Source organism: Stomoxys calcitrans, chromosome 1 (assembly GCF_963082655.1).
Source record: "Stomoxys calcitrans chromosome 1, idStoCalc2.1, whole genome shotgun sequence".
Classification (NCBI taxonomy): Eukaryota; Metazoa; Arthropoda; class Insecta; order Diptera; family Muscidae; genus Stomoxys; species Stomoxys calcitrans.
Genome location: NC_081552.1, coordinates 115,655,912 through 115,682,847, shown reverse-complemented (window position 1 = coordinate 115,682,847; position 26,936 = coordinate 115,655,912). Strand labels below are relative to the sequence as shown.

At 39.2% G+C, this 26,936-nt stretch overlaps 1 protein-coding gene across 10 annotated transcripts in view; it reads left to right on the top strand.

Moving 5' to 3' along the window:
• The window catches only part of LOC106086294 (glutamate-gated chloride channel), a 383,785-nt gene that overhangs the window by 101,930 nt on the left and 254,919 nt on the right, over positions 1 to 26,936 (top strand). For all 10 annotated transcript variants that reach the window (XM_059360211.1, XM_059360210.1, XM_059360204.1 and 7 more), the window contains 2 exons: positions 8,180 to 8,244; positions 8,333 to 8,553. In XM_059360211.1, coding sequence (XP_059216194.1) covers positions 8,180 to 8,244; positions 8,333 to 8,553 — 286 coding nt within the window. The remainder of the gene's footprint in view (positions 1 to 8,179; positions 8,245 to 8,332; positions 8,554 to 26,936) is intronic.

Below are 26,936 nucleotides of genomic sequence, written 5' to 3'. Positions count from 1 at the left end.
TGGCTTGTTTGTACATGATAGCTGCACTGAGGACGACACCATCTGATGCACTCAATTTAATGCTACACCTAAAGCCCCTGGACATCGTGGCAAAAATGTTGCAACCACTGCTGTGAGACTGAGTGAGCTTTCTCCCTGTTCATATCGCGGAAACGAGCTCTGTGTTATCCTTGATACAAGGACCGATATTCCAGGCGTGTGGATTACACATAGCCTGAGTAGCATTTATATAAAAAGTACGAATGGTTCCAAACTAGACGTCCTGGTAGCCTTTCGGGTGTACCCCGAAGAACTAGAACTGGTCATGTTGAGAAGATTACTCGACCACTTGAATGTGTATCAAGCGGATACATAACGACGATTGACATAAATATCTTCTCAGCAGCTCAATCATTGTGTGCGTCATGACAGGTCTGATCGGAAAACATGCAGACAGACTGAAGGTTTAAAATAACGACTTTGGCAGAAGCTGTGAGGACGTAGATGAAGAACAGACTGTAGAACATCTGTTATGTGTTTGTCTCGCTCTGGTAGGCAGAAGGAGTTCCACGTTATGTTCTCATTTCTTTGAGAACTTATCTGATTTAGCGGATGTGAACCTTCGTAAGGTTTTGGGCTTTATAAACCGATCTGGATAGATCAGTGACAGCTTAAAAAGAAATGCTCTTTTTATACCCTCCACCATAAGATGGGGGGTATACTAATTTCGTCATTCTGATTGTAACTACTCGAAATATTCGTCTGAGACCCCATAAAGTATATATATTCTTGATCGTCGCGACATTTTATGTCGGTCTAGCCATGTCCGTCCGTCCGCCGTCCGTCTGTCTGTCGAAAGCACGCTAACTTCCGAAGGAGTAAAGCTAGCCGCTTGAAATTTTGCACAAATACTTCTTATTAGTGTAGGTCGGCTGGTATTGTAAATGGGCCATATCGGTCAATGTTTTGATATAGCTGCCATATAAACCGATCTTGGGTCTTGACTTCTTCAGCCTCTAGAGTGCGCAATTCTTATCGGATTTGAATGAAATTTTGCACAACGTGTTTTGTTGTGATATCAAACAACTGTGCCAAGTATGGTTCAAATCGGTTTATAACCTGATATAGCTGCCTTATAAACCGATCTTGGGTCTTGACTTCTTGAGCCTCTAGAGTACGCAATTCTTATCCGATTGGAATGAAATTTTGCACGACGTGTTTTGTTATTATATCCAACAACTGTGCCAAGTATGGTTCAAATCGGTTCATAACCTGATATAGCTGCCATATAAACCAATCTTGGGTCTTGACTTCTTCAGCCTCTAGAGTGCGCAATTCTTATCCGATTGGAATGGAATTTTGCACGACGTGTTTTGTTGCGATATCCAACAACTGTGCCAAGTATGGTTCAAATCGGTCCATAACCTTATATAGCTGTCATATAAACCGATCTTGGGTCTTGACTTCATGAGCCTCTAGAGGGCGCAATTCTTATCCAATTTGAATGAATTTTGGCACGTAGTATTTTGTTATGATATCCAACAACTCTGCCAAATATGGTTCAAATCGGTTCATAACCTGATATAGCTGTCATATAAACAGATCTGGGGACTTGACTACTTGAACTTCTAGAGGGCTCAATTTCTATCCGATTTGGCTGAAATTTCGCAAGACGTTTTTTATTGTTACTTTCAACAACTATATCAAATAAAGTACAAGTCGGTTCATAACCTGATATAGCTGCCATATAAACCGATCTGGGATCTTGACTTCTTGAGCGGATTTGTACGACGGATTCTCTCATGACCATTAACATACGTGTTTATTATGGTCTGAATCGCTCTATAGGCCGATACAGCTCCCATATAAATCGATCTCTCTATTTTACTTCTTGAGCCCACAAAGGGCGCAATTCTTATTCGAATTGGCTGACATTTTACACAGGTCTCCAAAATATAATTTAATTGTGGTCCAAACCGAACCGTTTCTTGATATCGCTCTAATAGCAGAGCAAATCTTTTCTTATATCCTTTTTTTTTGCCTAAGAAGAGATGCCGGGAAAAGAACTCGACAAATGCGATCCATGGTGGAGGGTATACAAGATTCGGCCCGGCTGAACTTGGCACGCTTTTACTTGTTTAGATTGAAGCATTGAAACATGCACTTGGTTTTCTTCCCACAACGATCCCGATGTCCTTAATAGGCACAACGTAGGACTCTTTCCATTTTCTTACAAAAAACAGCGATTATCTGACCTGATCCTTTTTTCAATATGTTTCTCCTAGATTAGTTTCTTCTCATGAGCCATAAACGGAATTTTGGATAAGTAAACTTCTTTTGTGAAAAACGTTGAGACTTTGTTGACGATAAAATTGCACCTTTTATGATAAATTAATGCAAGAATTTGTGACTACTACAAAGTTTACCCAAAACCATATATTCCTGATACATACAACTTTTTGGATTTTCATCTGGGTTTACATATATATTTATAAGTAAAAACTTTTTATATATATTTTTTATACCCTACACCACTACTGTGGTACAGGGTATTATAACTTTGTTTGTAACACCCAAAAGGAAGAGAGATAGACGCATTGATAAGTATACCGATCGACTCAGAGTCACTTTCTAATTCGATTTAGCTATGTCCGTCTGTCTGTCTGTCTATCCGTCGGTCTGTCTGTCCGTCTGTCCATGTTAATTTGTGTACAAACTACAGGTCGCAATTTTCACCCAATCGTCTTCAAATTTGGTATGGGAATGTTTTTCGGCCTAAAGACGAAGCCTATTGAAATTGGAAAAAATCGGTTCAGATTTGGATATAGCTCCCATATATATGTTTGTCCGATATGCAGTAATACCACAATAAAATGGTCATTTGTCAATCGATTCTCTCGAAATTTGGCAGGCAGAAGTTTCTTATAACTCCCGATATTACTGGTGAATTTTATAGAAATCGGTTCAAATTTAGATATAGATCCCATTTATATGTTCGTCCGATTTGTAGTAATACTGCAATAAAATGGTCATTTGTTAACCGATTCTCTCGAAATTTGGCAGGAAGGATTTTGTTATGACTCACGATATTAGTGGTGAATTTTATAGAAATCGGTTCAGATTTGGATATAGCTCCCATATATATATTCGTCCGATATGCAGTAATTCAGCAATCAAATGGTCATTTGTTAACCGATTCTCTCGAAATTTGGCTGGATGGATTTTCTTATGACTTTCGATATTACTGGCGAATTTCATAGAAATCGGTTCAGATTAGACATATCTCTCATATATATATATATCGCCCGATTTTCACTCCTACACCCACTGCAAGCGCATTTTTTGACCAATCTTCACAAAATTTTGTACAACACTTTCCTCGACGACGTCCACAATATCAATAATGTTTGATCGAAATCGGTTCAGATTTAGATATAGCTCCCATCCATATGTTCGTCACATTTTGAGTAATTTTTTGTCATTTGTCAACCGTAGTTATTACATTTTGAACATATATGCTTTACTCGAAATTTGATAGAGTAATTTTAATAACCTATCTGAATACATCTGGCGAGGTCCATCAAAATTGGTTCAGAATTAGATATAGCCCCCCTTTTGTATTTATAGGCAAGGGTAGTCGGCATCGCCCGACTTTTGCTTCATTTCAAAAGAGATTTTGCCTATTCAAAGAGACATACAACTATAATTAATTTTGCAACATTTGGATTTTGATATACACAATTAAGCTGTCTGTTGTAATTCTGTGCTGTAGCAAAGCAAATAATTGGTTCTGAGTTGTCGTTTGGTTTTCGCACATATGACTACCCACTTCAGAATGGATATTTTTTATAGCGCAAAATATTATCAAACAAAGCACACGACTAATCAATGAAAAGAAACCAAAATTTAATCGGCAAAACTTTCTACGATCACGGCTCACACGCTCTGCCAAATGGAACAAGAGATAAATAGAATTAATGAATAAATTTTTCGTGTATCTAGGCATCCCTTGCTGTAAATGAAACATTTGTGATTGGTTTTTGCGGCTCTCTTGCTTGGCCACAGAAAATATTTCATTTTTGGGTAAAAAGATGTTTGGAATTCACACGTAAAAGACACCGAATGTAGCTTTTAGTTACATTGCGCCTATAAAAGGAGCAATTTTCATCCGATTGGGCTAAAATGTTTACAATGATTTCTCCCATGACTTTCAACTGACTTTAATAAATTTGGTTTTAGTCGATCTGTGCATTGATAGTGCTTCTATATCAATCAATCTCGTGATTTTTACTTCTCATTTTCGTTTGATATAAAGGCTATGGGAAACTAACGATAGTGTCAATATTTATTATTAACAACTTAAAGCGCGCTAAGTTCGGCCGGGCCGAATCTTATATGCTTCTTTTCCCGGCATCTCATTTTAGGCAAACAAAGGATAGAAGAAAAGAATTGCTATGCTATTGGAGCTATATCAAGTTATGGTCCGATTCGGACCATAATTGAATTAATTGTGGGAGACCATAGTGGAAGTCATTGTGTAAAATGTCAGCCAATTCGAAAAAAAAATGCTCCCTTAAGGGGCTTAAGAAGTAAAATAGGGAGATCGGTTTATATGGAAGCTGTATCAGGCATTAGACCGATTCTGACCATATTTGGCACGTATGTTGAAGGTCACGTCAGAAGCGTTGTACAAAATTTCACCCAAATCGGATAATAATGTCGACCTCTTTAGGTTCAGAAGTCAGGATCCCAGATCGGTTCACATGGCAGCTATATCAGGTTATGAACCGATATAAACCATGTCTGGCACAGTTACTGGAAGTCATAACAATACACATCATGCAAAATTTCAGCCAAATCGGATAAGAGTTGCGCCCTCTAGTGGCTCAAAGAGTCAAGATCCAAGATCGGTATATATGTCAGCTATATCACGTTATGAACCGATTTGAAGCATACTTGGCACAATTGTTGGAAGTCATAACGAAACACCTCTAGTGCCCTCTAGTGGCACAAGAAGTCAAGATCCAAGATCGGTTTATATGGCAGCTATATCAAAACATGGACCGATATGGCTCATTTACCGATTTAAACCATACTTGGCACAATTTTTGAAAGTCATCAAAAACCTCATGCAAAATTTTAGCCAAATCGGAGAAGAATTGCGCCCTCTTGTGGCTTAGGAAGTCAAGACCCAGATTGGTTTATGAACCGATATGAAGCACATTTGGCACAGCTATTGGAAGTCATAACTAACACGTCATGAAAATTTTCCGCCAAATCGGTTAAATTGCGACCTCTAGTGGCTCAAAGATTCAAGATCCAATATCGGTTCATATGATAGCTATATCAAAACATGGACCGATATGGCACATTTACCGATTTAAACCATACTTGGCACAATTGTTGGAAGTCATAACGGAACACCTCATGCAAAATTTCCGCCAAATCAGGTAATAATTGCGTCCTATAGTGGCTCAAGAAGTTAAGATCCAAGATCGGCTATATCAAAACATGGACCGATACCTGTAAGAAGAGCAACACCAGTAAGAAGCGCCTAGCTTTACTCCTTCGAAAGTAAGCGTGCTTTTGACAGACAGACGGACGGACATGGCTAGATTGACTTAAAATATCATGACGATCAAGAATATATAGACTTTATGGGATCTTAGACGAATATTTTGAGAAGTAACAAACAGAATGACGAAATTAGTATACCCCCATCCTATGGTGGAGGGTATAAAAATATCGAATTATGCGTATACCGATAATTTGCCAGCTCCAGTGTCTAGTTACTGCATAACTAGGAACATCACAGAGATTGGTACTTTTAACCCCGAGCTATGTGCGTCAATAGTTTTAGTTGAACGATCCAAACGGAGTAGCTGCAGCTGCAGCCGCGGACTCTTGCTTAAGTTCTGAGAATTTAGGATGCTCGATATGACAGATCGAGTTATCGGTGCCCTTAATTAACCAATGGCCATCACGTTCCTCGGCGATCCAATGGACCGGAACAAAGTTGCTCATCTATAGGAGCTTGAGGAGTATCGCAAGCTCCTCATGAAAATGTGGCTACTACCAAAACCGGTTAAGTGTGAGGCAGCAACTACGGCAATGAGACTTAATGCGATGTGAGAATAGATAGAGGATAGGAGTAGGTCACACAATTTTGCTATGGTCGAGGGGACGATAGGAAACCTGGAATGAATGGATGAGGTTTCTGATCGGATACCGGAGACGACACTAAAAGTCGAGTGCGGGGCACTGCGGAACTCTGGTATTCCCACCGGGAAGTTCATGCTACAAAGTAGATCAAAGCTACTGGATAGAGTGTGTCTGGAGGACCACATTGAGAACTCAGGGTCTGAGATCTGTTTCCGTCTGCCTGACCATAATACGATCCTGCGGGAGGAGATCCAAGAGATCACGGAGTGCGTGAGTTGGTGTGGTGTTAACGCAAAGAGGCCGAGTGTGAAACACTTTACGAGCAGTAAACTGGCCACCAGGACAATTACAACGGTCACGATCAGTCTTGGAATATAAGAAAGAGACTAACGCCTTCCTCGGAAGTGCCACGATTCGAATTTTTTAGTTGTCTTACCATAACGGAGTAAGACGAATGAAAGATCAAGCGAATTGGCAGTGAAGCCAAGCGTGGGCGATGAACGCACATCAAACACTGCGAAACTGTTGGTAGGACGACGAAACCCCTACGGAAAGATCCGAATCCTGAGAAGAAGAGGAAGGTATCATAACGAGACACATAGGACTTCGAGCTCTCTTATGCAAAATGGGTGCGGCAAGTGATATAATGTGGGGAAGATAATGAGACGTTGGAGCATTTCCTATGTCATGTCCGGCTTTCGCGGCTAACAGACACCGGCACATAGGTGACACAATACCGGACATAAATCTACTTAGGTGCATGGTATGGAAAATAATCATGGATTTTTTAGTAGCGTAGAATACCTGACTTGGATTTTCCTTTTTGAGGTTACTTCATAATATTTAGAGCGCGCAACAAGCCAATTACTGTCCTTAGTGGCATGAGGCGGACTAATAACCGCACCCTCATTTCAACCTAACCTAGAATAGTTGAAAATCATGAAAAAACACTACGTGCAAAATTTCGACCTAATCAGTTAACAATTGCGGCTTCCGGGGGCTTAAGATGGCAAATTGGGTGATCGGTTTATATGGGAGCTGTATCATGTTAGCGACAGATTTGAGCCGTAGTTGGTACGGTTGTTGGAAGATACTCGCAACAGAACACTAAGTGAAAAATTTCAGCCCAATCTAATTCTTCTAGTGATTCAAGACGTCAATTTGAAAGACCACTTTATGTGGGAGCAATATCCAATTCTGAACCGATATGGCACTGTTACAGTTGCAGTCAGCAAAATTTCGAGCAGCTAGCATTACTCGTCCGGCCGCTATCGTGATTTGCAAAGATCGACGGACATGATTTATTGACTTACTTCTGATTCTGAAATTTCCCTGTTTTACGCGGTTGGAGCTTCAAACTGACTCTGAATTAAGTTAAAATCTAAAAATGTAGTTAGTATTTACAATCCTTGACAAAAGCTTAAGACTTTGACAAATGTCGAAATTTTCCTTCAAAATTGTGTACCCACATTACTATTGAGTTAATGCCGCTTTTGTTAATTTAAAGTTATTTACTTTGGATTGATTATAAGTGTATCCCGCTGATAGCATCACCTTTTCCTTTCACAGAAGTAAAACCTTAAAGTAAATTAGAAATTATTTCCCCAACTTGAAATACATTAGTAGGAGTAAAATTATAGAGATTTCTCGAAATGCTTTCAAAGCACATGTATCTGTCCCCTAGAATATGAGTTTACATTTTCAGGTTTAAGGTTTCTTGCTAAGGTCAGGGATGTTCGTAGATCCTCCGTATTGATTCGTTACGTTTTTTTTTTATTTAGTATTTATTTTTGGTTGCATTGGTCCGTGGCCATACACAGCATTTATCCATATTTTCGTAATCATTTGGATGTGCTTATTGTTCCAGCCCTATTGATTTGTTGTCCTCCCTATCACTGTTTTGTTCTGGCTATTTTATTTTGGTCTTCTATACAAGTTATGTAACATTTTTCAAGTGTATTTCCTTGTAATGAGTTTCCGTTAATCAAATATTAAATTTTCCTCTTTTTTATTTATTAACGAACAATATCGCCCGTAGGTACACTCAACGTTAATGTGACGGTGCTGTTGCTGAGTTTGGCCTCTCCAGATGAAAGTAGTCTGGTAATTTCATAATGCCATTGTTATTGTATCTATCCAGGGACTCTTCATTAATTATCACTATTTTTGCTTTTCTACTTTTCGCCCGCAGAAATACGAAGTGGAATTTCTATTGAATCAGTTCTGGGTGGATCCTCGTCTGCAGTATGGCAACAAGTCGCATTACGACTTTCTAAATGCATTGCATCATCATGACAGCATCTGGACGCCGGACACATATTTTAGTATGCACGGCGACTTTAAAGATCCTATTATACCCATGCACTTCGCTTTGCGAATTTTCCGGAACGGGACCATTATGTACTCAATGAGGTGTGTATGGATTACAGCAAATCTTTTCTTTCAGCGCTCACATTTTATGAATATGGATGAGTGAATAGTTCTTTCGTCCTGACTTGGTTCAGTGCAATCAGTCTTTGTGGATGGCACGAATGCTCGAGCGAGCGTGCAAATGAAAGCCTTCGACCTCAGATGAGAAACGCCTTTTGTGTTAATAACCATTCTGTCCTTTTTATGTGTGTAGCTGTGACCTCTGCTATTTTGTAAAGAAATTGTGGAAAAATGTAAATTTACTTCGCACAACGAACTCGTTATAAATACAACAGCCCATTCGATCCGTCTGTCTGCAGGCGACAATAGCTTCCCCAGAAACATGCAGAGTAGCAGAACCAACGAGAAGCGCCAATGAATGCCATTAGTGTCCACACATTCGTGTATAGCCTCCGTAAACCATATGAAAAATAAATAGCCGAACCGTGGTTCTCGCCCAGCTGAAGCAAATGTTCATACATATTTCTATCCTAACATGAATGCTTGGAAGCTTGTAACAGTTTCAACGTGAATGTTAAGACAATGAAAGTGTATCACTGAACGCCAAATAACACGAATATGAATTTAAAAAACTGAAATAATGGACCGTTACAAATGGTTAAAGATAATGATGTGGAAATTGCGAAGAATAATAATAATTTACGCATGTCCCGAATTCAGAGTGAATTAGTTAAACGAATGTCTTTCACATGTTTATTTTAGGGGAAACCAGTAAGAAAAGGCCAAAGGCGGAGCCGATCTTACAATGCCCTACACCACCGAGTCTAACTTGTACTCTTTTGTATAGATCGGCCCAAAATTGTGACAGTACAGCCTTAAAAGGCCATGTCGGATGAAAGATAAATATGGGAGCTATATCTCAATCTAAACCGGTTTTGATGAAATTTTGCACTAGTATTCGGATATCAAATAAAACACTTAGTCCGTTCTTGGACCAAAAAAGTGACTTGTGCAAAATTGTACGAAAATTGAACAATAAATGGAACCTGAACTTTGATTACAAGAATACATGGACATAGCTAAATCGAATCTAAAGACGATTCTAAGCCGATCGGTATACTTAACAAATGAGTCTAGCTCTTCTCCTTTTTAGCGGTGCAAAAAATGCACAACGTTATAATACCACAGTAGTTGTGTAGGGTATACAAATAACATGTAAAAGCGCGCTAAGTTCAGCCAGGCCGAATCTTATATACCCTCCGCCATAGATCGCATTTGTCGAGTTCTTTTCCAGATTTCTCATTTTAGGCAAACAAAGGATTAAAAAAAATAATTGATTTAATATTGGAGCTACATCAAGTTATAGTCCGATTCGGACTATAATTGATTTGATTGTTGGAGACCATATCAGAAATCAATGTGCAAAATTTCAGCCAATGCGAGTAAGAATTGCGCCCTTTAGGGGCTCAAGAAGTAAAATAGAGAGATCGGTTTATATGGGAGCTGTATCAGGCTATAGACCACTTCGGACCATATTTGACACAGTTGTTAGAAGTCATAACAAAACACCTCATGCAAAATTTCAGCGAAATCGGATAAGAATTGCGCCCTCTAGTGGCTCAAGAAGTCAAGATTCAAGATCGGATTATATGACAGCTTTATCAGGTTATGGATCGATTTGAACGATATTTGACACCGTGATTAGAAGTCATAACAAAACAACTCATGCAAAATGTCAACCAAATCGGATAATAATTACGCCCTCTAGTGGCTCAAGAAGTCAAGATCGGTTTATATGGCAGCTATATCAGGTTATGGACCGATTTAATGCATACTTGGCACAGTTGTTGGATGTTAAAGTTGGAAGTAAAATAGAGCGATCGGTTTATATGGACGCTGTATCAGGCTATAAACCGATTCGGACCATATTTGACACATTTGTTAGAAGTCATAACAAAACACCTCATGAAAAATTTCAGCCAAATCGGATAAGAATTGTGTCCTCTAGTTGCCCAAGAAGTCAAGATCAAAGATCGGTTTATATGGCAGCTATATCAAAACATGGACCGATATACCCCATTTACAATCCCAACCGACCTACACTAATAAGAAGTCAAGATCAAAGATCGGTTTATATGGCAGCTATATCAAAACATGGACCGATATACCATTTACAATCCCAACCGACCTACACTAATGAGAAGCATTTGTGCAAAATTTCAAGCGGCTAGCTTTACTCCTTCGAAAGATAGCATACTTTCGACAGACAGACGGACGGACGTGGCTAGATCGACTTAAAATGTCATGACGATCAAGAATATATATACTTTATTGGGTCTTACACGAATATTTCGAGGAGTTACAAACAGAAAGACGAAATTAGTATACCCCCATCCTATGGTGGAGGGTGTAAAAAGGAGTTTAATCTTTGGGCATTAAACCATTAACAATACCCTATAAAAATCAACAAGTAACAAATAAAAAGGCGCTAAGTTCGGCCGGGCCGAACTTTGAATACCCACCACCTCCCTCAGCAGTTATAACGAAATATGTTCCGATTTAGAACAAATACTAATAAGTATAAGTCATTGTTCAATTGTGTATAACAAAGTATTGGTCATTTTATAGCTATATCTATAAATTAACCAATCTGCACCATATACGACACGGATGTCCAAAAGCCTAGCATAAGTCACTGTGTCAAATTTCAGTGGAATCGGATTATAAATGCGCCTGAGAATTTAAATCGGTATATCGGTCTATATGGCAGCTATATCCAAATCTGGACCGATGTGGGCCAAATTAAAGAAGGACGTCGAAGAGCCTTATACAAGTCACTGTCTCAAATTTCAGTGACATCGAACAATAAATGCGCCTTGTATGGCCCCAAAACCTAAAACCAAGAGATCGGTCTATATGGTAGCTATATCCAAATATTTACCGATCTGTGCCGTACTGCAGAAGTATATCAAGGGGCTTAACTTAAGTCACTGTCCCAAATTTCGGCAAAATCAGACAACAAATTCGCCTTCTATGGGCCCAAACCTTAAGTCGAGAGATCGGTCTATGTGGCAGCTATATCCAAATCTGAGCCGATCTGGGCCAAATTGACGAAGGATGTCGAAGTGCGTAACACAACTCACTGTCTCAAATTTCAGCGATATCGGACGATAAATGCGCCTTTTATGGTCCCAAAACCCTAAACTGGGTGATCGGTCTATATGGCAGCTATATCCAAATCAGGACCGCTCTGTGCCATATTGATGAAGTATGCCAAGGGGCTTATTTTAACTCACTGTCCCAAATTTCGGCGACATCGGACAATAAATGCGCCTTTTATGAGCCCAAAACCTTAAATCGAGACATCGTTCTATATGGTAGCTATATCCAAATCTGCATCGATTAGAGCCAAATTGAAGAAAGAAGTCGTAGGACCCAAGGCAACTCACTGTCCAAAATTTCGGTGACTTCGGATAATAAATGTGGCTTTTATAGGCCTAAAACCCTAAATCTGAGGATCGGTCTGTATGGCAGCTATATCCAAATCTGGACCGATCTCGGCCAAATTGACGAAGGATGTCGAAAGGTTTAACACAACTCACAGTGTCAAATTTCAGCAAAATCGGATAATAAATGTGGCTTTTATGGGCCCAAACCTTAAGTCGAGAGATCGGTCTATATGGCAGCTATATCCAAATCTGGACCGATCTCGGCCAAATTGACGAAGGATGTCGAAAGGTTTAACACAACTCACAGTGTCAAATTTCAGCAAAATCGGATAATAAATGTGGCTTTTATGGGCCCAAACCTTAAGTCGAGAGATTGGTCTATATGGCAGCTATATCCAAATCTATACCGATCTCGGCCAAATTGACGAAGGATGTCGAAAGGTTTAACACAACGTACAGTGTCAAATTTCAGCAAAATCGGATAATAAATGTGGCTTTTATGGGCCTAAAACCCTAAATCGGAGGATCGGTCTGTATGGCAGCTATATTCAAATCTAGACCGATCTGGGCCAAATTGACGAGGGTTGTCGAAGGGCCTAACACAACTCGTTGTCCCAAATTTCGGCAAAATCGTATAATAAATGTGGCTTTTATGAGCCTAAGACCCTAAATCGGCGAATCGATCTATATGGAGGCTATATCAAGATATAGTCCGATATAGCCCATCTTTCAACTTAATCTGTATACGAACAAAATTAGAATATGTGCAAAGATTCAGCTAAATATCTTTATTTTTAAAGAGTGTAGTGTGATTTAAACAGACTGACGGACGGACATGTCTAGATCGTCTTAGATTTATACGCTGATCAAGAATATATATACTTTATAGGGTCGGAAATGGATATTTCGATGTATTGCAAACGGAATGGCAAAATAAATATACCCCCATCCTTTGGTGGTGGGTATAAAAGGGCTTAGGGGCTTGGAATTAATGAAAATTCGGTGTTTTGTTATCACCACAGAATTCCTGAAATAGATTCTTTCGAATTAACTTTTTATACACTCCACCATAGGATGGTGGTATACTAATTTCGTTATTCTGTTTGTAACTCCTCGAAATATTCATCTATGACCCCCTAAAGTATGTATATTCTTGATCGTCATAACATTCTGTTTGTCGAAGGCACTCTAATATTCGGAGGAGTAAAGCTAGCCGCTTGAAATTTTGCAAAAATACTTTTTATTAGTGCAAATCGGTTGTAAATGGGCCATATCGGTCCATAACCTGATATTGCTGCCATATAAATTGATCATGGGTCTTGACTTCTTGAGCCAACAGAGGGCGCAATTTTTATCCAATTTGGATGAAATATTGCATGAGGTGTTTCTTTATGACTTCCAACAATTGTGCCAAGTATGCTTAAAATCGGTTCATAACGTGATATAGCTGCCATATAAACCGATCTTGGATCTTGACTCTTTGAGCCACTAGAGGGCGCAATTCTTATTCGATTTGGCTGAAATTTTGAATGAGGTGTTTTGATATGACTTCCAGTAACTGTGCCATACATGGTTTATATCGGTTCATAACCTGATATAGCTGTCATATAAACCGATCTGGGATCCTGACATCTTGAGCCTCAAGAGGTCGCAATTCGATTTGGCTGACATTTTGTACAACGGCTTCTCCCTTGACCTTCAACGTGGGTGTCAAATATGGTCAGAATCGTTCTATATCCTGATACAGCTTCCATATAAACCGATCTCCCTATTTTAATTCTTAAGCCCCGAAAGGGCGCAATTTTTATTCGAATTGGCTGAAATTTTACATAGTGACATCTTCTACGGTCTCCAACATTGTCCGATTTAGGTGAAATTTTGCAAGTAGTGTTCCGTTATGACTTTCAACAACTGTACTTAGTACGGTCGGTATCGGTCTATAACCTGAAAGAGCTTCCATATAATCCGATCTCCCGATTTCACTTTTTGAGCCCTTATAAGCCGCAATTTTTGTCAGCTTTGGCTGAAATTGAGGATGTAGTGTTTTGTTATGACTTTTAACAACTTTGCCAAGTATGGTTAAAATCGGTCTATAACCTGACATAGCTCCCGTATTAACAGATCTCCTGATTTTACTCATTGAGTCCTTACAAGCCGAAATTTTTGTACGATTTGGATGAAATTTTGCATGCGGTGTTCTGTTACGTCATCCAACAACTTTGCCAGATACGGTTCAAATCAGTCTATTACCTGATATAGCCCCCATGTAAAGTGGTCTCTCGATAATCCTTCTTCATTTTCTAGAAGCTTTAATTTTTGTTGGCTTGACAGAAGTTTGTTATGTAGAACAATATTTTGCCCTACAGCTAAATTTGTTTTGTATGAAATTCTAACAGAATACATAGTGGTGGGCTCCCAAGATTCAGCCCGGCTGAACATGAAAGTCATGGGAAAAGCCGTTGTACAAAATTTCAGCAAAATCGAATAAGAATTGCGGGCTCTAGAGGCTCAAGAAGTCAAGACTCAAGACCGGTTTATATGGCAGCTATATCACGTTATGGACCGATTTGAGCCATACTTGGCACAGTTGTTGGAAATCTTAACAAAACACGTCGTGCAAAATTTCATTCCAATCGGATAAGAATTGTGCACTCTAGAGGCTCAAGAAATCAAGACCCAAGATCGGTTTATATGGCAGCTATATCTGGTTATGGACCGATTTGAACCATACTTGGCACAGTTGTTGGATATCATAAAAAACATGTCGTGCAAAATTTCATTCCAATCGGATAAGAATTGCGCACTCTAGAGGCTCAAGAAGTCTAGACCCAAGATCGAGTTATATAGCAGCTATATCAGGTTAAGGGCCGATTCAGACCATACTTGGCACAGTTGTTGGATATCATAAAAAAACACGTCGTGCGAAATTTCATTCCAATCGGATAAGAATTTCGCACTCTAGAGGCTCAAGAAGTCAAGACCCAAGATCGAGTTATATGGCAGCTATATTAAAACATGGACGTATATGGCCCATTTACAATATCAACCGACCTACACTAATAAGAAGTATTTGTGCAAAATTTCAAGCGGCTAGCTTTACTCCTTCGGAAGTTAGCGTGCTTTCGACAGACAGACGGACGAACATGGCTAGATCGACATAAAATGTCGCGACGATCAAGAATATATATACTTTATGGGGTCTGAGACGAATATTTCGAGTAGTTACAAACAGAATGACGAAATTAGTATACCCCCCATCCTATGGTGGAGGGTATAAAAATTTAGCAACTTTCCGTAATGAAATTTGGATTAGCGTTAACTGGATGACTGAAATCAGCTACAACAGTTTTGGCCGTCATGTTTTAGGGGAAAATTGGTTTTTCGAAATTCCCCAAATTTTTATATCCCAAAAATAAAACGAAACAAGTAAGAGCGTGCTGAGTTCGGCCGGGCTGAATATTATATACCCTCTACCGTGGATACGAATTGTTATGCTATTGGAACTATATTAAGTTATAGTTTCGGACCATAAATGAATTGAATGTTGAAGACCACAGTAGAAGTCATTATACCCTACACCACTAATGTGGTACAGGGTATTATAACTTAGTGAATTAGTTTGTAACACCCAAAAGGAAGAGAGAGATAGACCCATTGATAATATACCGATCGATCCAGAATCACTTTCTGATTCGATTAAGCTATGTCCGTCTGTCCATGTTAATTGTGAACAAACTACAGGTCGCAATTTTCATCCGATCGTCTTCAAATTTGGTACAGGCATGTTTTTCGGACTAGAGACGAAGCCTTTTGAAATGGGAAAAAATTGGTTTAGATTTGGATATAGCTCCCATATACAATATTTTAACCATATATAGCGCACTAATTGAAAGTCATAAAAAAACACTTAATGCAAAATGTCAGCCAAATCGGATAAGAATTGCGCCCTTTAAAGGGTTAAGAAGTCAAGATCGTTTTATGTGGCAGCTATATCAGGTTATGTACCTATTTGAACCATACTAAGCAAAGTTATTGGCAGTCATATCACACAACTTCATACAAAATTTCAACCAGACCTCTAGACGCTCAAGAAGTCAAGATCCAAGATTGGTAAATATGGTAGCTATATCAGGTTATGAACCGATTTAAACCATACTTAGCACAGTTGTTGGAAGTGTTACCACCATAGAACATTACGTGCAAATTTTAAGTCAAATCGGACAAAAATTGCACCCTCTAGATGCTCAAGAAACCAATACCCAAGATCGGTTTATACGGCAGCTAAATCAAAACCTGGACCGATTTGAACCATTTACAATCTCAACAGACCTACACTAATAAGATATATTTGTGCAAAATTTCAAACGTCTAGCTTTATTCCTTCGAAAGTTTGCGTGCATTTAATTTGTTTACGTAAATTTTGATTCACAGTCCAACTGTGTTATATCGTGCATCTTTTCTAAAGTTTTGATTTAATACATGTTTATAAAAAATCTACTAATTTCGTTTTTCTTTCTATTTTATCAAAATGATCCCGTTGTTAACATAGGGTATTACATTTTTTGATATCTGAAGGGGGGGCGGATCCTCCCCCTAACCCTAATTTTCAGAAACGCCAGATCTTGGAGATGGGTGGTGCGATTTAAAATTTTCGAAATTTTGGTCCCATAAAGTACCCTAAAAATAAACATTTGGTATCCAAATTTCGGATACGGTACCTAGGGGGGCCGCCCCACCCTAAAACTTACCAAATATATATTTAGACGAATCACGACAATATGGCACTCAAATGATCCAATTGTCGGACCATGTGCTAGGGGGACCACCCCAACCCCCGGACATATTTACCGACCATGGCAATATGGGACTAAAATGAAAGGTATTTGCGAGTAGAATACGAATCTAATATCCAAATGTGGGACCACGTTTCTGGGGGCCACCCCTTCGGTTGTACTTTTATATAGTAACTTAACTACTCTATCGTGTTCTAACTGGACATTTCTGCAGCCCACTCCATTTCTACATGCAGCTATGCCATGCCGTATATACGATTTGGGAAGGGCGAATTGTGCCTGTTTGAGTACATATAGGGATGAACAGACACTGAAGTGAAAAAGAGCATATGATGATTTTCTAATCTTGTTTATACCCACCACCAGAGGATGGGGTATATTCATTTTGTCATTCCGTTTGCAACACATCGAAGTATCCATTTCCGACCCTATAAAGTATATATATCTTGATCACCGAAAAAATCTAAGACGATCTAGCCATGTCCAGTTAAAATCACGCTACAGCCTTTGAACATTGATATTGAGCTGAAACTTTGCACAGATTCTTTTTTTGTTCATTAGCCGGTTAAGTTCGAAGATAGGCTATATTGGACTATATCTTGATATAGCCCCCATATAGACCGATCCGCCGATTTAGGGTTTTGGGCCCATAAAAGCCATAATTATCATCCGATTTTGCTAAAATTCGGGACAGTGAGTTGCGTTAGGCTAGTCGACATCTTTCTTCAATTTGACCCAGATCGGTTCAGATTTGGATATAGCTGCCATGTAGACCGATCTCTCGATTTAAGGTATAGGGCCCATAAAATGCGTATTAATTGTCCGATTTCGCCGAAATTTGGGACAGTGAGTAGTATAAGGCCCTTCGACATCCTTCTTGAATTTGGTCCAGATAGGATCAGATTTGGATTTAGCTGACATATAGACCGATCTCTCGATTTTATATTTTGGACCCATAAAAGGCGTATTAATTGCCCGATTTCGCCGAATTTTGGAACAGTGAATTGTGTTAGGCCCTTGACATCCCTCTTCAATTTGGTCAAGATCGGTTCAGGGGGGTGCACCCCAATTATTTTTTACACCCTTCACCATAGGATGAGGGGTATACTAATTTCGTCATTCTGTTTGTAACTACTCGAAATATTCGTCTGAGACCCCATAAAGTATATATATTCTTGATTGTTGCGACATTTTATGTCGATCTAGCCATGTTCGTCCGTCTGTCTGTCGAAAGCACGCTAACTTCCGAAGGAGTAGAGCTAGCCGCTTGAAATTTTGCACAAATACTTCTTATTAGTGTAGGTCGGTTGGTATTGTGAATGGGCCATATCGGTCCATGTTTTGATATAGCTGACATATAAACCGGATCTTGGGTCTTGACTTCTTGAGCCTCTAGAAGGCGCAGTTCTTATCCGATTAGAATGAAATTTTTTGCACGACGTGTTTTCTTATGATTTCCAATAACTGCGTCAAGTATGGTTTTAATCGGCCAATAACCTGATATAGCTGCCATATAAACCGATCTTGGGTCTTGACTTTTTGAGCCTCTAGAGAGCGCAATTCTTATCCGATTGGAATGAAGTTTTGCACGACGTGTTTCGTTACAATATCCAAAAACTGCGCCAAGTATGATTCAAATCGGATCATAAATTGATATAGCTGCCATATAAACCGATCTTGGGTCTTAAATTCTTGAGCCTCTAGAGGGCGCAATTCTTATCCGATTTGACTGCAATTTTGCACGATGTATTTTGTTATGATATTCAACAACTGTGCCAAGTATGACTCAAATCGGTTCATAACCTGACATAGCTGCCATATAAACCGATCTTGTGTCTTGATTTCTTGAGCCTCTAGAGGGCGCAATTCTCATCCGATTTGACTGAAATTTTGAACATAGTGTTTTAGTATGACTTTTAACAACTGTGCCAAGTATGGTTCAAATCGATTTATAACCTGATGCAGCTGCCATATAAACCGATCTTGGGTCTTGACTTCTTGAGCCTCTAGAGTGCGCAATTCTTATCCGATTGGAATGAATTTTTGAACGAAGTATTTTGTTATGATATCCAACAACTGTGTCACGTATGATTCAAATCGTTTCATAACCTGATATAGCTGTCATATAAACCGATCTGGGATCTTGACTTCTTGAGCCTCTAAGGGTCGCAATTATTATCCGATTTGCCTGAAATTTTGTACGACGGATTCTCTCATGACCATCAACAAACGTGTTTATTATGGTCTGAATCGGTCTATAGCCCGATACAGCTCCCATATAAATCGATCTCTCTAATTTACTTCTTGAGCCCCCAAAGGGCGCAATTTTTATTAGAATTGGCTGACATTTTACACAGGTCTCCAACATATAATTTAATTGTCGTTCCAACCGGATCATATCTTGATGTGGCTCTTATAGCAGAGCAAATCATTTCTTATATCATTATACCCTCCACCATAAGATGGGGTGTATACTAATTTCGTCATTCTGATTGTAACTACTCGAAATATTCGTCTGAGACCCCATAAAGTATATATATTCTTGTTCGTCGTGAAATTTTATGTCGACCTAGCCATGTCTGCCGTCTGTCCGTCCGTCCGTCCGTCTGTCTGTCGAAAGCACGCTAACTTCCGAAGGAGTAAAGCTATCCGCTTGAAATTTTGCACAAATACTTCTTATTAGTGTAGGTCGGTTGGTATTGTAAATGGGCCATATCGGTCAATGTTTTGATATAGCTGCCATATAAACCGATCTTGGGTCTTGACTTCTTGAGCCTCTTCTTATCCGATTTGAATAAAATTTTGCACGACGTGTTTTGTTATGATATCCAACAACTGTGCCAAGTATGGTTCAAATCGGTTTATAACCTGATATAGCTGCCTTATAAACCGATCTTGGGTCTTGACTTCTTGAGCCCCTAGAGTACGCAATTCTTATCCGATTGGAATGAAATTTTGCACGACGTGTTTTGTTGCGATATCCAACAATTGTGCCAAGTATGGTTCAAATCGGTCCATAACCTGATATAGCTGCCATATAAACCAATCTTGGGTCTTGACTTCTTGAGCCTCTAGAGGGCGCAATTCATATCCAATTTGAATGAATTTTGGCACGTAGTATTTTGTTATGATATCCAACACTGTGCCAAATATGGTTCAAATCGGTTCATAACCTGATATAGCTGTCATATAAACAGATCTGGGGACTTGACTTCTTGAACTTCTAGAGGGCTCAATTTCTATCCGATTTGGCTGAAATTTCGCAAGACTTTTTTATTGTTACTTTCAACAACTATATCAAATAAAGTACAAGTCGGTTCATAACCTGATATAGCTGCCATATAAACCGATCTGGGATCTTGACTTCTTGAGCCTCTAGAGGTCGCAATTATTATCCGATTTGCCTGAAATTTTGTACGACGGATTCTCTCATGACCATTAACATACGTGTTTATTATGGTCTGAATTGGTCTATAGGCCGGCACAGCTCCCATATAAATCGATCTCTCTATTTTACTTCTTGAGCCCACAAAGTGCGCAATTCTTATTCGAATTGGCTGATATTTTACACAAGTCTCCAACATATAATTTAATTGTGGTCCAAACCGAACCATATCTTGATATCGCTCTAATAGCAGATCAAATCTTTTCTTATATCCTTTTTTTTGCCTAAGAAGAGATGCCGGGAAAAGAACTCGACAAATGCGATCCATGGTGGAGGGTATACAAGATTCGGCCCGGCCGAACTTAGCACGCTTTTACTTGTTTTTTGCCTAAGAAGAGATGCCGGGAGGGTATATAAGATTCGGCCCGGCCGAACTTAGCACGCTTTAACTTGTTTAACCGAAAAATAGCCAAAATTCGTCTAACACTGTTAAATTGGTACAGATACTTTGAACTAAAAAAATTGGTAGCAGAATATCTTAGCCATATATATTTTGGTAAAATGATATCGCTAAATTCTTCTTCAAACTTTATTAGGATCGATCGAAAATTCGTTTTTGATGGAAAAGATGACAGACAATAAATGCGCCTTGTATGGGCGCAAGACCTTAAATCGAGAGATCGGTCTATACGGCAGCTATATACAAATCTGGGCCGATCTAGACCAAATTTAAGAAGAAGGTCTAAAGGCCTAACACAACTCACTGTCCGAAATTTTGGGAAAATCGACCCGAAAAAGACCCTTAATCGGCGGATCGGTCTATATGGCAGCTATAACCAAATCTAGACCGAACTGGGCCAAATTGAAGAAGAAGGGCCTACCACAACGCACTGTCTCTAATTTCAACAAAATTGGTCAATGAATCGACGGATCGGTCTATATGGGGGCTATATTAAGATATAGTCCGATATAAGCCATCTTCGAACTTAACCTGCTTATGGACAATAAAAAAATCTGTGCAAAGTTTCAGCTCAATATCTCTGTTTTAAAGATTGTAGCATGATTTTAACAGACAGACGGACGGATATCGTCTTAGATTTTTACGCTGATCAAGAATATAAGCACTATATAGGGTCGGAAATGGATATTTCGATGCATTGCAAACGGAATGACAAAATTAATATACCCCTATCCTTCGGTGGTGGGTATAATTCTACGAAATACATTTTTTAATCTGAATTTTCTAAAAGAAGATAAAAAATACAAGGTAAAAGGCATTAAGTTCGGCCGGGCCGAACTTTGGATACCCACCACCTCGGGTTTATATGTAAACCCCCTTTCGTCACAATCCGGTGAAAGTTGGATAACTTATGCGCCCAAATTCGGCACGGACATTAAGTGGTCTAATAAATAAAAGTCACTGTTGAATTTTGTTTTTCAAATTTAAACAAAATCGGGTATTAGATGAAGCTTTTATATGACAGCAATATCCAAATACAGCCCGACCTTTATCATATTTGGGTCAGATGGCGGGTGGCCTAAAACTACTTACTGTTTCAAATTTCAGCGAAATTGGATAAAAATAAAGCTTTTATGGGCTTCATACATACAGCTATATCTAAATATATTCCGATTCGAACCATATTTGGGACGAATGTCGGAAGACCTAGAACTACCCACTGTTTCAAATTTCAGCGAAATCGGGTCATAAATAAAGCTTATTTAGGCTTCAGACCCTTAATCGGGAGCTCGGTCTATATGGCAGCTATATCTAGATATAGTGCAATCTGAACCATATTTAAGTTAGATGTCGGGAGGCTTAACTAAACCTGCTGATTCAAATTTCAACGAAATCGGGTCAAAAATAAAGCTTTTTTTGGGCTTCAGACCCTTTATCGGCAAATCTGTCTATATGGCAGCTATATCTAAATATAGTCCGATCCGAACCATATTTAGGTCAGATTTCCGAAAGCCTTTAGCTACTCACAGTTTCAAATTTCAAAATCCAGCTATATCTATATAGTCTGATCTGAATCATATTTTAGATGGAATTACGAGAGGCTTACAACAACTCATTGTTTCAAATTTCAGCGAAATCGGCTAGTTAATGCAGCTTTTAAGGGCTTCAGACCCTCAATCAGCAGATCGATCTATATAACAACTATATCCAAATATGGTCCGATTTAAACCATATTTGAGTCGGATTTCGGAAGGCTTAAAGCAACTCACTGATTAAAATTTCAGCGAAATCGGGTAAAAAATGCAGCTTTTAAGGGCTGCATCAACAGATCGGTCTATACGGCAGCTATACCTAAATAAAGTACGATTCGGCACGATCAAAAACTTAACCATCGTGCATCAAAAAAACGTATCTGTGCCAAATTTCAGCTCAATATCTCAATCTTTGAAGGCTGTAGACTGATTACAACAGACGGACGGACAAGCGGACAGGCACATGGACATCGTTAAATCGTCTTAGAATTTCTCGACGATCCGAAATATATATACTTTGTAGGGTCGGAAATTGATATTTCGATGTGTTGCAAACGGAATGACTAAATGAATAAACCCCTTATCCTACGGTGGTGGGAGAAATAAAATAAAACAAATAAAAGCGTGCTAAGTTCGGCCGGGCCGAATCTTATATACCCTCCACCATGGATCGCATTTGTCGAGTTCTTTTCCCGGCATCCCTTCTTAGGCAAAAAAAGGATATAAGAAAAGATTTGCTCTGCTATTAGAGCGATATCAAGATGTGGCCTGGTTTGGACCACAATTAAATTATATGTTGGAGACCTGTGTAAAATGTCAGCCAATTCGAGTAGCCCTTTGGGGGCTGAAGATGTAAAATAGAGAGATCGATTTATATGGGAGCTGTATCGGGCTATAGACCGATTCAGACCATAACAAACACGTATGTTGATGGTCAAGAGAGGATCCATTGTACAAAATTTCAGGCAAATCGGATAATAATTGCGACCTCAAGAGGCTCAAGAAGTCATGATCCCAGATCGGTTTATATGGCAGCTATATCAGGTTATGAACCGATTTACACCTTATTTGACACAGTTGTTGAATGTAACAATAAAAAACGTCATGCAAAATTTCAGAAAAATCAGATAGGAATTGCGCCCTCTGCAACCTCAAGAAATCAAGTCCTCAGATCTGTATATATATGACAGCTATATTAGGTTATGCACCGATTTGAACTATACTTGGTGCAGATGTTGGATATCATAACAAAATACGTCGTGCAAAATTTCATTCGAATCGGATGAGAATTGCGCACTCTAGAGGCTCAAGAAGTCAAGACCCAAGATCGGTTTATATGGCAGCTATACCTGGTTATGGACCGATTTGAACCATACTTGGCACACTTGTTGGATATTATAACAAAACATGTCGTGCAAAATTTCATCCCAATCGAATAAGAATTTCGCACTCTAGAGGCTCAAGAAATCAAGACCTAAGATTGGTTTATATGGCTATATCAAAACTTGGACCGATATGGCCCATTTACAATACCAGCCGACCTACACTAATAAGAAGTATTTGTGCAAAATTTCAAGCGGCTAGCTTTACTCCTTCGGAAGTTAGCATGTTTTCGACAGACAGACGGACGGATGGACGGACAGACGGACGGACGGACAGACGGACGGACGGACGGACATGGCTAGATCGACATAAAATGTCACGACGATCAAGAATATGTATACTTTATGGGGTCTCAGACGAATATTTCGAGTAGTTACAAACAGAATGACCAAAATTAGTATACCCCCCATCCCCCACCATGACTCTACTAAAAATATTATACGAAATAAATTACGTTAAAGGGCATAATCTTATTCTACATACCAAACTTTTTTCAAAGCAGCAAAAACTAAAGCTTTTAGGCACCGAACAGGGATAATCGAGACACCGCTTTATATGGGAGCTATGTCAGATTATAGACTGATTTAGATCGTACTTGGCACCAAATCGAACAAAAATTGCGGCTTGTAAGGACTCAAGAAGTCAAAACGTCAGAACGATTTATATGGGAGCTATATGAGTTATAGATCGATTTGGGACGTTCTTGGCGCAGTCGTTGGAAGTTATAACAGAATTCTAACTCCAATTTTAGCCAAATCGGACCAAAAATAGCGGTTTCCAGGAGCTCAAGAAGCCAAGTCTTGAGATCGGTTTATATGATAGCTATATCAGGTTATGGACCGATTTGGACCGTACTTGACACAGTCGTTGGAAGTCATAACAGAACACTTTCTCCAATTTTAGCCAAATCGGACAAAAATTGCGGTTTCCAGAGGCTCAAGAAATCAAATCGGGAGATCGGTTTATATGATAGATATATCGGGTTATAGACCGATTTGGACCGTACTTGGCACAGTCGTTGGAAGTCATAACAGAACACTATCTCCAATTTAAGACAAATCGGACACAAATTACGGTTTCCAGGGGCTCAAGAAGTCAAGTCTTGAGATCGGTTTATACGGAAGCTATATCCAAATCTGAACCGATATGGTCCATTTGTAACTCCCAACGACCTACATCAATAAGAAGTATCTGTGCAAAATTTAAAGCGGCTAGCTGTACGCGTTTAAACGCACTGACAAAGCTAGGCAATCCAAACTTTAATATTCTGTTTACATTGTCGTGACGCCTAATGCAACAGAGGGGGAGGTTGTAGCAGCCCTACTTAACAACGTTATGTAAATTGCATTGTTAGATTTTCTCTTAACCTATATCTTAACCGATAAAGACACAAATGTAATTCCTAGTTACTCCCCAATATATGCTCATGTTCTCTACTTCTTTACATTATTACTCAAACACAGTTACAACTGGTTGATGTCAGTGTTAATGTTCTCACCAAGCGAGTGGTCATTGTATTGATCGCTCAGTCATAATTCTTTCCACTTGAATGTTTTTAAGCTTGACCAGTGTGCATGTACTACGCATATTTCCCAGCTCAATGTTTAAACCCATATGTGTCCAATTTTTGTATTAAGCTCTTAGTTTGCTTTTATAAAGTACATAATTCTTGAATCGATAAACACACGGAGAGCCTCAAGACATAACATCTGATAATAACTTTACAGGTTAAATTATGTCATGAATTATCCCAAGTAGCTAGTTTACATTTATGTATTACTTGCTGAACCGGGCTCGCTCCTCTGCGCCCTCTTTTTCTTTAATATGGAACACAATTATCCTTTGAATATTTATTTTCGATAATTAAAGGGCTTTTTGTGAAATATCATGCTACGAAAATAGTACATGCATATCGCTTGACTGATCTGAATCCTATTTGAGCTTTATTGGACTATGAATTTAATGTCATTTAAGTTTGGATGTTAGGTGTACTCCATTCTTAAAAGACTTATGGTCTTAAAAGACCATTTATTTAAATCCCAAATTGCCCTTGGTTTAAGGAGAGTTTATAGGATGAGGCGTCCCCCAAACACTTGACCCCAAAATTGGTTAAAAAATGTGTTTTCTAATTTCAAATATCTTTCATTTGGGGGATGGGCGGTGCCCCAAAAACATGATCCCACATTGTCCCAAATACCTTGATCTGAGCCCCATATTGCGATGGTCAGTAAATAATTGTTGTTTGTGGGGTATTTTGGGAAAGGGGTAAACCCCCAAATTGGTCCCGAAAGTGGGTATCAATTTCGTGCTCTACTCCCAAATACCTTTCATTTGAGCCACACATTGACATGGTCGGTAAATATGCCCGATTTAGGGGTGTTTTGGGGAATGGGGTTGTCCGCAAACATTTTGCCCTGAAAATACATCAGCATCTCTATTATCATATATCGATACATCATTTATTTGATCCCCATATTCCCATTGGCCTTGAAATTGGATATCAAATCCGTTTTCTAATCTCAAATACCTTTCATTTAAGGGGTTGGAAAAGTCAGCTAATATGTCCGGTCTGGGGTATGGACCCTAAAAGGTATCAGTATCGAGCTACTGCCTTAAAGACCCAAATTGTCTTGGTGAGCAAATACGTCCTACATGGGGGTTGTTATGGTGGTGGGACGTCCCCTAGACAGTTGGTCCCGATTTTTGATGCCAGATTCATGGTATTCTCCCAAACATACTTCATTTGAGCTCCATTTTTTATAGTCGGCATACATTAGCGGTTTGGGGGGTGTTTTGGGGGATGGGGCGGCCACTCATTGACTTGACTTTGAAAATATATATCAGATTCGTGTTCTATTCAAAAATGCCCCTTATTTGAGCCTTATATTGCAATGGTCAGCAAATACTTTCTATTTGGGTGGTGTTAGGGGGTGGGGTGGCCCCATAGACACTTTTACTAAACATTGATATCAGATTCGTGCCTTACTTCCAAAGATCTTTCATTTGAGCCCCATATTGCTTTGGGGGATGATCTCGGGGATGGCCGGCTCCCCAAACACTCTGTCCCACATCTGGATAACAGATTTGTATTCTACACTCAAATATATTTTATTTAAGCCCCATATTGCCATGGTCAGTAAATAAGTTCTGTTTGAGGGGAGTTTTGGGGTAGGGGTGGACCCCCAGAAACTTTGTCTCAAATTTGGATATCAGATTCATATTTTACTCGAAAATACCTTTCCTTTGAGTTCCATATTGCCATGGTCCAATAGGTCCGACAATTGGATATCAGATACATTTTCGAATCTTCAATATCTTTTATTTGAGTCCCATATTATCGTGATTGGTCTACATATAAATTTGGCAAGTTTGGGGGTGGGGCGGTTCCCTAGGTACCCCATCCAAAATTTGGATACCAATTTT